General features: G+C 52.9%; 1 protein-coding gene across 2 annotated transcripts in view; it reads left to right on the top strand.

Annotated features, from left to right (window-relative positions):
* The window catches only part of ABCC6 (ATP binding cassette subfamily C member 6), a 45,536-nt gene that overhangs the window by 6,808 nt on the left and 25,918 nt on the right, over nt 1-12,810 (top strand). For both annotated transcript variants that reach the window (XM_045542674.1, XM_045542675.1), the window contains exons 7-12: nt 1,636-1,767; nt 5,520-5,723; nt 6,903-7,080; nt 8,794-8,955; nt 11,026-11,118; nt 11,374-11,577. In XM_045542674.1, the coding sequence (XP_045398630.1) occupies nt 1,636-1,767; nt 5,520-5,723; nt 6,903-7,080; nt 8,794-8,955; nt 11,026-11,118; nt 11,374-11,577 (973 nt within the window). The remainder of the gene's footprint in view (nt 1-1,635; nt 1,768-5,519; nt 5,724-6,902; nt 7,081-8,793; nt 8,956-11,025; nt 11,119-11,373; nt 11,578-12,810) is intronic.

The following is a 12,810-nucleotide window of genomic DNA, read 5'->3' as shown; positions in this document are numbered from 1 at the left end:
GTCCCAGCCTCGGCGCTTCCTTCCGAGTTTTCAGCATGGGCACCACCCACATCCTATCCCTGGTCACTCACTGCAGTGAGGTCTTGATGTGAGTCCAGTCTCCACCTCTTAGTGGCCCATGTCACAGACACCCAGAGTCTCCGTCTTCCCCTCTGTAACATGGAGACAGCTCTAGCTTCATCAATGGACAGTGCCTGGTGCTTGCACATAGTAGGTCCTCAATAAAATGGTATCACCAGTCATTCCAACATTTGATAAGCACCTACTGTGTGCTGAGCACTGGGGGTAAAGGGGTAAAGGACCAAGTGTCCGCTCCCCGGAGGGTCCCAGGCTCACGGAGAAGACTTTCTCCGGTGTCACCCCACCTACCGGGCCCCTCCTGACCACACTGCAGTCAGACCTCAGTAGTGCTGGGCCACGTGGATAGAATCCTGGCCCCGCCACTTCCTGGCTGTGTAGCCTCGGGCATGCTACGTAATGTCTCTGTGCCTCAGTCTCCACATCTGTAAAATGGGAATAAGAACAGCACCTACCTCATGAGTTGTGAGGATTAAACGAGATGAGGTTTGTGAAGCGCTTAGAACAGGCCCTGGCACACAGTGTAAGTGGTTATTAAATGAATAACGTGGGCTGGGCACAGGGGCTCACGCCTGTATTCCTAGCACTTGGGAGGCCAAGGTGGGCGGATCGTTTGAGCTCACGAGTTTGAGACCAGCCTCAGCAAGAGCAAGACCCCGTCTCTACTAAAAAAATGGAAAGAAATTAGCTGGACAACTAAAAATCTATAGAAAAAATTAGCCAGGCATGGCGGCGCATGCCTAGAGTCTCAACAGCTCGGGAGGCTGAGGCAGAAGGATCACTTGAGCCCAGGAGTTCGAGGCTACAGTGAGTTATGATGACACCACTGTACTCTAGCTGGGGTGACAGAGTGAGACCCTGTCTCAAAAAAAAAAAAAAAAAAATTCGGGAAAGTCTAGGCACTTATAATGGAATCTGCTTGGGCTGGGTGCGTCAAAGTGGGCTTTCTAGGGAAATCATGTTTAAGCTCAGATGTGAAGGGTGAGTAAGGAATAGGCAGGTGAAGCAGTAGCAGGAAGAGAATTTTAAGCAGAGCAAGATGCACGTGCAAAGGTCCTGAGGCCACGGGGCTGCAGCAGTGAGCGAGGGGGAGATGGGGACGTTTGAAGCTGAGGGAGGAGCTCAAGTGTCCTCCACGATGGTAATTTTGGACTCTGGATTCCTGACTCATGGGCAGAGGTCTATTTCCCTTGCCACGCTGGTTGTCCCTTGGTAGTCACTTAATCTGAGCCTCTGTGATTTTCCTCATCTGTAAAATGGGTCAATAGTAATCTACCTCCATACATTTATACAATTATAAATTATCAATTTACAATTAAAATATAGTGATAACCTACCATTATTATGTGGGTTCACGTGAGAATTAAATGAGGCCTTTGTAAACGGCGAAGTGCTCTGCAAATGTTAGGTGGGGTTAGTTCATTGGTTTCATTTTACCCAGGGGCCAGCAGAGGCACAGAGAGGTAAAGTGATTTACCCAGGGTCACTCAGCTACCTGCAGGGACCCTGCAGGGATGAGTGGCAGAAGGGGCTTGCCCCAGTGACCTTCTTTTGCAGGCTGGTCTGGAGGGGCTACAGGAGCCCTCTGGGGCAAAAAGACCTCTGGTCGCTTGGGCGAGAGAACACCTCGGAAGAGCTCGTTTCCCAGTTGGAGAGGGAATGGAAGAGGAACCGCAGTGCGGCCCAGCGGTGAGTGTGTGGAGGGCAAGAGCTCGACCCGAGTGGTCAGCACAGGTCGTCATTTGACCCCCAGTCCAGCCCTGACCCTGCTCTGGGCCCCAGTGCCACACTCCCCTGTCTCCCATCTGATCCCACTAAGGGAAACCGAGCAGGCCCCAGATGTGGTTCCTCCCAGGGTGCTTTGAACGTTCCAGAAGGAGACTGACCAATGGGGAGAGCTCAGAGGAGCCTGGACAGAAGCTCTTGTGGCGAAACTACAGGCAGGAAATAGAAGGGGTATTTTACAACCGAGGGTGGAGGGTTAGGGTGGTGGCCTATAGGCCTGTAACATGCAGGCAACTACTCATTGTGTAACCTGAGTAATTAATTTCCTGGGCCTCAGTTTTCTCATCTGTTCAATGGGCATGTCATTGGCCCCTAGTTTGTAGCTTGTGGGGGATGAAAGATGGTTTATGGAAAGGAATTCCTTGAACATGGTAAGAGCTCAGGCAATATTAGTTATGTAGTGTATTTGAAGATCTCTGAAGTTGTCCACTCTGTCCATTCTGTTTCATTCATGCCATTGGTGGCATCTCTGAAAACTTCTGTGAAGGTCTTGGAGCCTGGGAACCTCATTTGAGAACGTCGGGTGTACTGAGCCTTCAACACAGGATTAGATAAAATTGCATTAAATGCTGCCCTGCCATCGGGTAGCTGATGACCTTGGACAAGTTGCTTAATCTCACTGGACCTCAGTGTTTCAGGGGACAGGGGACAGAACAAAAAAAGCAAGTTAGCTCCACTGGAAGAGTTGCAGGGTTCCCTGCATACTCTGGGATTTTGTGATGGTCGTTGCAGATGGCTGAATCCCACAAACTAGTGGAGGGGAGAGAAAGAGAGAGAGAGACTATAGGCTCAGGTCTGGCTGGATCCAGGGACACATGGGATGTCAGGATTCTCTCCCTTCATCTCTCAGCCCAGCTGTCATCTGTGTGTTGGTCTCTCCGCAAGGCCTGTCCCATACCATGCCAAGTCAGCTACCCCAGCAGAGTGAAAGAGCTTCTCTCTCCTGACCTCCATGTATGAATAGAAAATCCCAAGGAAGGGCTCTGATTGGCCCGGCTCAAGTCATGTGCCTGTCAGGGGCCAATCCCGTGCCCATCAAGGCTGGTCCCATGATTGGTCCCTTCAGAGCCACAGAGGAGGGGAGGGGCTCTGCCCCAAAGGACTGGGGTGTGTTTTTCCAAACAGGGTAACTAATGTGAGTAAACCAAGCTGTCACCGCTCTCTCACCCCAGGCGTATCCTGCCGTACTGCCCTTCCTCTGAAATGACTTCACAGAGGTGGCAGAATTCACTCCAGAGGGCTCTGGGGGTCTAGTCACTCTCTTCCAGCTCCTGGCCTGCCCGGCCAGCATGAAAATTACAGGTCACTCAACCCTGGAGCTAGAAGGTAGAAACATTCTCCAGAACCGTGTAAGCATCCTGCCATGAACAAGTGACAGAAGGAAAGATAAGGTTACACAATGACCAGGCTCAGTCATCTTCCAAGTCAACTGATGACACACAGGGAGAACTTTGGTTTTATTTCTGAAATATTTTGCAACCACTGGGGGAAGGGAGAGGATGTCATCCTAAGAGCTCACCAACCAGCCACCCGCTGGCCAAATCAGGCTCACAAGGTATGTTTTGGCTCATGTGGCATTTTGTTTGGGTTGTTTTGTTTTTTAATAAGTTACCAGTATTTAAAACTTTGGAGATACCACATTAAAAATCTGGAATTCTGGTCTCAAAAGTAGATCTGGCAGCCCTGGGCCATATCCCCGCATGGCAACGGGAGAGTGGATCTGGGTAGAGGCTACACCACTGGCCAGGGCATGTGCTTTTAGGTTTGCCGCGGTCCCCACCACTCCCTTTTGTACCCCTGCCTTACACCTTGCCCGTGCCACTCACTCACACCCCCTGCGTTGAGTGCGAGTCCTGCACTAAATGGCCCTCAGACCAAAGACCAGATACTGGTCTGGAGATCTTCCTTCATGGGAGGTAAGACCTGCAGGAGAGGAAAAAGTTGGCTTTGGGGCCTGCAGGCTGAACACACTAACTCTTGGGGTATCAGCTAGAACAGGCCTGAGCACAACATTCGGCCAGGAAGAGACCTTCGTGGTCATCTCTTCCCCTGTCCCATTTTACAGATGGAAACATGGTGGCTCAGAAGAGACAGGCAGGGCAGGCGTTTGAATCCCAGTCTTCCAGTCCAAGGCCAGGTTCCATCCACTCAACCAAGCTCCTTCCCTCCCTTCCCTCCCCTGCACTCGTGTTAGGCCCTTTGCACACATCACTCAATCTGTTTTTTCTCATTCATTTGACAAGTATTTATGGTGTTCCTACGCTGCTCAGGGACTGGACTAGGTGCTGGGACATCTTGGTAGAAAATACAGGCACAGGATCTGTCTCCCTGGGTTCTAAAAAGACAAACAGGGACAGGGCTGGAGGGAGTGGGCACAGCTGTGAGGGCAGTGGATTAAACAGCGGCTCCCACAGGGGAGGAGAGTGGTCAGGGATGGCCTCTGCATGGAGGTGACATCCACAACCTTCCATGGATGCCAAACCAAACAACAAGCCAGGCCGGGAATAAGGGATAAGGACCTTGGCCTTGTTAGCAAGGGTCTGGTCACCTGTGCTCACCAGAGGTTTTTTTCTTTTTCTTCCTTTTTTTTTTTTTTTTTTTTTTACTGTGGGGGCGGTTCCTGGTGCACAAGGAGGCACTATATGAACCATGAATAGAGATCTGAGTTCAAATCCCTGCTCTGCCCTTGCTATGTGACCTCAGGCAGCTGTTACCACCTCTCAATGCCTCAGTTTTCTGTTTTTTAAAATGGGCAGCCTAGCCAGAGCCCCCTGGCAAGGAGGTTGGGCATCAATGCGCTCATGTGTGTAAAGGGCTGATCCCGGCGCCTGGCCCAGGTCACAGCTGTGTAAACGGGGGTTGGAGTTACTGATAACCCCATAGGCTGTCAGAGCCAGACGGGACTCAGAGAGGGGCCAGCCTGCCCAAGACCACACAGCAGCCCAGCCATCAGCAACTGCATCACCTGTGACCCTCCGTCACCTCCTCTCCCTCCCTGACCTTAGCTGGGCCCCGTGGTTAGGACCACAAGCTGTGGGGACCTTATTGCTTTGAGGCTGCCTGAGCTTTCATCTGTGGTTTCCCCCAGAACTAGAGTGCTGGAGCCCATGGACATCCGCTGGGATTCTGAACTGGTTCTAAACCAGTTCTCAGTGGTTCAAAACCACCTAAGGCCTAGCTATCTGTGTATGGGGCGGGGGTGGTGGGGAGGGGAGGGCTGCTCTTCCTCCAAGGTGGCAAAATGATAGATCAAAAATCGCATGGACTCAGGAGGCAGAGGGTTGGCATCAAATCCTGGTTCTTCTCACCTGTATGGCCTTGGACAAGTTCACTTCCCTGAGCCTCAGCTTCCTCATCTGTGAAATGGGGACAATACCTGGGCTGCTGGGTGCTTAGAAGGACTAAGGAGTGCCTGGCACACAGTAGGAGCTCCGTGCGTGTGCATTGCCACAAGGCCTCAGGCCTGCCCTTCTGCCCTGCCCCCACCCTGGCTGCCTGTCTCATAAGTGGGTCCCTGGATGATGAGGAGGAAGAGATGAGGAAGCCAGGTGGGAAACCACCCATGCCCTTGCTGGGAAAATAACTCTTTAATGCCCTGCTGCTGGCAGCTGAGAGTATAAAATGGGACCCAGAGCCCATCTCTCCTGTCCCCTAAGGCACGCCAAGGCAACAGCGTTTAAAAGGAGAGGAGGAGGCAGCGTGGAGGCCCCAGAGACAGAGACCCTCCTACAGCCAGAAAGGAGCCAGCAGGGCCCGCTGCTGAGGGCCATCTGGCAGGTGTTCCGTTCTACCTTCCTCCTGGGGACGCTCAGCCTTGTGATCAGTGATGTCTTCAGGTTCACTGTCCCCAAGCTGCTCAGGTAGGTCTGGGCCTCGGGTGCACTTGTTAAGGTGGTCCCTTAATAGCATCCTTCTAGGGCCAGGGGGCTTCTGCTCTCCTGCCTCTGCCTATACAGCTGGTGCTCAGGACACAGGGGGTGGGGCGGGGGGTGGTGGTGAGAAGGACACTGAAGAAAGGAAAAGACTAATGAGAAAGTGACTGACCCCTGGGAAGAAAAATCAGTGAGCCCTTACCTGACTGTAGTTTTTGCTATAAAATGCCACAAAAGTGAGTGGTTTAAAACCATGGCATTTATTTATTTAGCTCATGGTAATGTGGGTCAGCAATTTGGGCAGGGCTCAGCAGGGCGGTTCTTCTTTCCTTGGCTGGGTTGGCTGGGACGGCTCATCTCTGCTCCTCTTTTGGAGGATGGGGTCATCTCTTCTCATCCTCCAGAAGACGAGTTCAGGCTTGTTCATAGGGCCGCTTGGGAGGATTACGAGAAAAATCTGCATATTCTCTGGAGGCCTAGGCTCAGAGCTGGCACACTTTTACCTCTGCCCTGTTGTGTTGGCCAAAGCTGGCTGTCTGTCCAGTCCAGATTCAAGGGCTGGTGTATCTAGAGTCTGATGGGTGCCATAACCAAGCACCCCAGTCTGGGTGGCTTAAACCACAGAAATGTGTTGTCTCACCGTTCTGGAGGCTGGAAGTTTAAGATCAGGTGTCTGCAAGTTGGTTTCTTCTGAAGCTTTTCTCCTTGGCTTGCAGATGTCGTCCTCCTCACTCTGTCCTCAGAGGGTCTTTCCCCTGTGTGGGCCCCTGGTGTCACTGTGTGTGTCCACACTTCCTCCTCTTACAAGGACACCAGGCAGACTGGATTTGGGCTACTCTAACGGCCTCATTTTAACTTAATGGCCCGTGTAAAGCCCTACCTCTGAGTTCAGTCACATTCTGAGGTATGGAGGGTTAAGGGCTTCAACATGTGGATTTTGTGGGGACACAGCTCAGCCCGCGACAGGTGGGGACGAACGCTCCACCTCTTGATCAGAGGAGCTTGAAAGTTACAATAAAAGGGAGTGTGGCCATGCGGGGAAATGACTGTGGCTGGTTTTGCAAAAAAGTCAACCACACCGACTGATCCTCCGCACCTGACTGGGCAAAGGCGACAGCCAGGGCACCTCCTCTCACCGGCTGTCCCTTCTCGCTCCCTCCCCGCAAGCCTTTTTCTGGAGTTCATTGGTGATCCCGAGCCCCCGGCCTGGAAGGGCTACCTCCTGGTGGTGCTGATGTTCCTCTCGGCCTGCCTGCAGACTCTCTTCGAGCAGCAGCACATGTACCGGCTGAAGGTGCTGCAGATGCGGCTGCGGACGGCCCTCACCGGCCTGCTGTACAGAAAGGTGGGCCCCTGGGGGAGGCGCAGGCCTTCCCAGCCATGGGGGGAACGTCCCTGGGCCAGGAGTGATATTATCAGTGGCCCAGTATGCCCTAGGTTCTAACTCAGTTGCTCACCCTGCATTCTCACCTCCTTAGTTACTCCTGTAAGACCCTGTGTGATCTGACCCTGAAACCTCTCCAACCTGATCACATCACACACTCCTTCCTCCTCGTGTGCTCACCCTCTTCCAGCTACACAGGTCTCCTTGCAGTTCCTCAAACACGCCGGGCCCCCTCCCACCCCAGGGCTTCTGACTGGACACCCTCCCCACTCCCCTCATCTAATTATCCCCCATGAGGGTAAAGAGTTAACTCTCTGCCTGTGGAGACTGGATAAAGGTGTGTTGCCAGGCAACACTGCTTACGGTAAAAATGACCCCTGACCCGCAGTGCAGTGACTTTTGGTCCCCTCGGGGGCGTGGAAGCTGGGCCTGTAGACTGCTGCCGCAAGAGGTATTGTAGCATGGTCGTACCCGAGCGCTCACCTCGGAGAGGGGCGACGAAGGGGACAGCTCCTGGATGGCTTTTACGGCAGCTCCCGATGCCGCCCTGCCAGAGTGCTGTGTTTCAGGCTCGTGTCGCCCGAGCACGCCAGGGCTGGCTGTGCCCTGTCCGGCCTTGAGAGGCCAGATGTTTCCTTGAGCCTGAGAGGAAGACCTCCCGACCACGGCATTGCTCTGCCCCCTGCCCCGGAGGGAGGCCGGCTTTGATCTGCTGATGAGGTCAAGGCCGTCCTCTCTACCCTCTGGGCTGCTCCTTCATGGCGCTTATAACTGCCGTTAAGGAATGAATTATACAGATTTGTATTGGGTTGTGTTCCCCACCTCAAACTTGAGTCTCTCAAGTGCAAACCCCTCTCTGCATTGCTCACGGCTGTTTCTCAGGACCCAGCTCAGTGAGAAGCACACAGTAGGTGCCCTTTAAAGATTTGCTCCTTCGCTCCCTCACACACTCAGCAGAGAGAGGATTACATGCAGAACTTAGCATTCAACAGGGTGGAAGGGGTCCACTGTGACCCCAGGATTAGGGCAGATCTGAGGCCATCAGCACATGAAATGTCCTTGTCATGCCGTAGTCATCCTGGATTCCATTCCTGCTGTAGGCGCTTACTTACAAGCCCTCTAGCCTTGGGAAAGTTGTTCAACTTCTCTGTGTCTCAGTTTCCTTAACTGTAAAATGGGATGAGTAATTGTCCATTTTGTTGATTCTGGTCTCACTATTTTTTTTTTCACATTTTAACACTTCCGAAATCAATGTGTACCTTACATATCTTTAATTAGGAATGATATTTTCCTCAGTGATAGAAAAATCATGTTTGATCCATAGCTTTTCAGATTGAATGAGATACAGTAGCGCTTGTTTCATACGGTTGCAGTGAGCATAGGACACAGTGAAGCCGTTCATTTAGCACAGGACGTAATTAGCACTCAGCAGGCGACCGCCGTTATCAGTAATCCGGTGTCTTCGTGTGTTGTTAATTCCTACCGTTCCAGCGCTTTAGGAATTCCAGAGTATTTTTCACTTTCGTCAATTCCTTGGGTTCTCACAACAGCCTGAGAGGTTGGCTCAGGAGATTTTACTAACCCACTGCACAGATGAGTAAACCGAGGCTCCAAGGGCGGCTGCCTCTCTGTCCATCCTTCCACTTTGGGTCTCCTTCCTCCGGCCCTGCCTAGGTCTTGGCTCTGTCCAGCGGTTCCAGAAAGGCCAGCGCAGTGGGCGACGTGGTCAACCTGGTGTCAGTGGACGTGCAGCGGGTGACCGAGAGCATCGTCTTCCTCAACGGGCTGTGGCTGCCTGTCGTGTGGATCGTGGTCTGCTTCGTCTACCTCTGGCAGGTGCGCTGGGAGGGCGAAGGACGACAGGATTTGAAATGCATCTTCTGCCTCCTCTTCCTCCCTCCCCCTCCACAGTCCCGTCTCCATCTGCACACTGTGGGCTGGTGTGATGGGAAGTGTCTTGGAGCACGGCAAGAAGCTCGTCCTGTCTGGGCCTCAGTTTCCTACTCTGTAAAATGATGATGATGATGATGATGATGATACTTCCCCCAGTGTGTTACCAGGGCACTGAGTACTAGATAAGTCATGTTTTGAAGTCACCAGTGACACTGGGGAGCCACCACCACCACCAAGAACAACAAGAACAACAAAACAGGAGGAAAAAATTTCAGGGGGAAAAATTGCTACTCAGTGTTCAAAAAGTATAAAGTAGCCATCAGACAAAAAACACAAAAAACAGGACTTTTTCTGACTTCCTTCATTTTACTTTGTGGTGTAGGATTTTTTTTTTTTTTTTTTTATTAAAATCACAGACTGTCGGCACTGCCTAGGTTCAAATCCTGCTTTTTACTACTTACTAGTTGTAAAACCTTGCGCGAGGGACGTGCCCTCTCTGGGTAGCATTTCCTCCTCTTCAAAATGACCATGATAGCGGGAGAAGTCACGTGGACCCATTCTCTAGACAAGCCCCACCCCATCTCCAGTCTGCAGGCCTCAGTTTCCCCCTCTCAGCCCCTTAGGAACACTAGTTTCTAATCTAAGGCAGAGCCTGCCAGTGTATTTATGCGGCAATGGCGCCACCCAGTGGCTCAGCGGAGAAGTGCCGAGAAGGCAAACACCAGCCCACTGCAAGGGTTGGAAAAACGCTCAAAGAAATGGGAAGAGAAGGTTCAACTCTCTGGCAAAAAGATGGTATAAACCATCGACGGTAGAAACGCCAATGTCCACCCCCCCCCAGGATTTCATGATGATGTGCATGGTCTAGTGCTGAGGTCTTAAATGAGTTGACAGATGCGAAGCGCTTAGAACAGTGTCTACACCAGCAAGATATTTGCAGATAATTCATCACGTCACTTTCCCCGTGGACTTCTCCTTTCTCCTGCCTCTTGGCAGACAGTGCCTGACATCATCATGAAATCCTGGGGAGGGGGGTGGATGGACATTGGAGTTTCTACCGTCGATGGTTTATACCATTTTTTTTGCCAGAGAGACTCGAACCTTCTGTTCTCATTTCTTTGAGCATTTTTCCAATCTCTGCAGTGGGCTGGTGTTTGCCCTCTCGGCACTTCTCCGCTGAGCCACTGGGTGGCGCCATTGCCGCATAAATACACTGGCAGGCTCTGCCTGAGATTAGAAACTAGTGTTCCTAAGGGGCTGAGAGGGGGAAACTGAGGCCTGCAGACTGGAGATGGGGTGGGGCTTGTCTACGAAGTCGCAATGCCGGGGTGGCAGGTGGGGGGCACCAGACAAAACACAGGATGTCCAGTTAAATATGAATTTCAGATAAACTGAATAATTTCTTAGTCTAAGCACGTCCCAAGTGTTGTTGCATGGGCCATCCCTACACTGAAAACTTATTCCCTCCTACTCTGAAATTCAGATTTAACAGGGTTTCCTGTACGATTATTTGCTAAGTCTGGCAATCCTCTTGAGGGGTGAAATGAAGACTAGGATGATAATTAATCGTAATAGGTGACGGGAACGACCCTGTTCCCATTTTACAGACGAGGAAACTGCAGCTTAGGGAGGGTAAGTGACTTGCCCAGGGCCACACTCACAAGTGTCGGAGTCAGGATTTGAACCCAGGCCCTGATTCCAGAGGTCTCGGCTTCAGCATCGTGGCCAGGAACACCGCCTTGTCCCAGCTTTCTATTTACTTGACCTGTCTTGAGCGTGTCGCCCCGTCCCCGTCGTGGGAGGGGTCCTTTCCCTCCCTGATGCAGAGGACCCGTCTCAGCCGGTGTCTCCGTCTACAGACCACATTCTTCTAAGTTCCGGCCCCCACGGCCAGGTGGCCCCTCTTATCAGAGTCCCTGACATCCCCTGTCTAGGACCCCAGTCTGACCAGATCCCTACGGTCTGCAGCTGGGCTCCTGGGGGTCTCAGACGTCCTGTCCCCTCTGTCCCCAGCTCCTGGGCCCCTCCGCCCTCACCGCCATCGCTGTCTTCCTGAGCCTCCTCCCTCTGAACTTCTTCATCACCAAGAAGAGGAACCACCATCAGGTTTGGCCTCGGGAGGAAGGGACGGGCCAGGCAGGAAGAAGGGAGGGAGCCCACGGGTGCGGGGGGCTCCTGTGGTGGCCCAGGCACGGTGACGGCCAGAGCAGGGCTGAGGGGCAGAGGTGCAGGGAAGCAGGCAGGAGGGGGACACGGCTTGGCGAGAGAATCAGGATTTGCTGAAAGGTGGCTGTCAGGGTTGCAGGGGAGAAGTCCAGACTGTCCCCGTTTTTGTCCCTTTTCCTCCCTCCCGTGTCCCAGGAAGAGCAGATGAGGCAGAAGGACTCGCGGGCCCGGCTCACCGGCTCCGTCCTCAGGAACGCGAGGACCGTCAAGTCCCACGGCTGGGAGGAAGCCTTCCTGGAGAGGGCCCTGCGCATCCGCGGCCGGGAGCTGCGCGCTCTGAAGACGTCTGGCCTCCTCTTCTGCATGTCTCTGGTGTCGTTCCAGGTGTCCACGTTTCTGGTGATGTCACTGGGCTCCGTGCAGAGCACGACTGGGGAGCGAGCTGGGGGGTGAGGCAGGGGAGCCCCAGATCCCACCGCCCCGTCCCTCGAAACGTCCCTGTCCTGCACGTCTTCTCTCATGTTCTCTGCCGTCTGCTGCGTGAGCCAACGACTCAGATGGTTCCCCTGAAGGTGGCCCTGGCTGACACGGCCTGTCATTGTCTTAGAGTTCCAGGCATCTGGAACTGCTGCCTCTACCGACGTGGAGAGGAGGTTACGGGTGCAGGAAGCTGCAGACATAGAATCCCAAGTCTGCCGTGTGTCCCTGACACCGGCCATCGGTGTCTGCAGCCGCCATTTCTCTGGGCGTGGTGCTTGTCCTGTAACTCTCCAAGTTATTCCAAAGATCGCTGCCAGGTTAACCTTCCCAAAGCACAGCTTTGACTTCAGCCGTGCCCCTGCAATCTGCAATGACCCACCCCAACTTCCAGTATGAAATCTAAACTCCTCATGAGGCGTTCGCAGCTGGTGACAAGCTGGCCTTACGTGCAGATGTGTAGTAGACAGACCAGGGTGGGACTGGCATCCTAGGGTCCCGTGGAAGAGGACTCTGAAGTTGCAGGTGGCAACAGCACCGGGGTTCCGGGCATCAAGTGCCACCGTGGGATGGTACAGCCATTTCCATGGGGATGTGGAACCACAGGGGACGTCACCTACACAACCGACACTCAGAACCACAAGCACCATTGCCTAGAGCCAGGAGGGCCCAGGGGATACTTCCACTTCCCCTGAAAATTCACTGGAAAGATCAACTCGCCATGAAGGCAGATTAATGAGAGGAAGAGGTTTATTTACCGTGTGCAGGGGAGAATCACAGAGTGATTACCGATGTCCCAGTGGGATCCAGATACTTCTGTACGTCCTTTTAGCAGGGAGGGGGAGGTGAGCAGTTCAGGTCATTCTGTTTAGGGGCAATGAGTGGCTGCTAGGGAGGACGAGTGGCTGGGGCAACAGATTGACTTGTAAATGATTCTCTTTGCAAATTAAATGAACCTTGAGAGACAGGTATGTAAAATATTTGGGCCAGGGCCGGTTGCATCCTTGATGTTCCTTCCTGCAATACAGTGAGTTGACAGGGAGGGAAGGGAAGTGGATTGTGCTTTTGGTGGGTCCCTCTGGTTATGCAGATGGAGAGAAAGCCCCTTCCTAGGGACTGTTGATCTCTAAGGACCTTTAATTCCAAATACTTTTT

This window comes from Lemur catta, chromosome 2, assembly GCF_020740605.2.
Source record: "Lemur catta isolate mLemCat1 chromosome 2, mLemCat1.pri, whole genome shotgun sequence".
In the NCBI taxonomy this organism is placed as follows: domain Eukaryota; kingdom Metazoa; phylum Chordata; class Mammalia; order Primates; family Lemuridae; genus Lemur; species Lemur catta.
The sequence above is the reverse complement of the archived record's forward strand: the minus strand, read 5'-3'. Positions and strand labels throughout refer to the sequence as shown.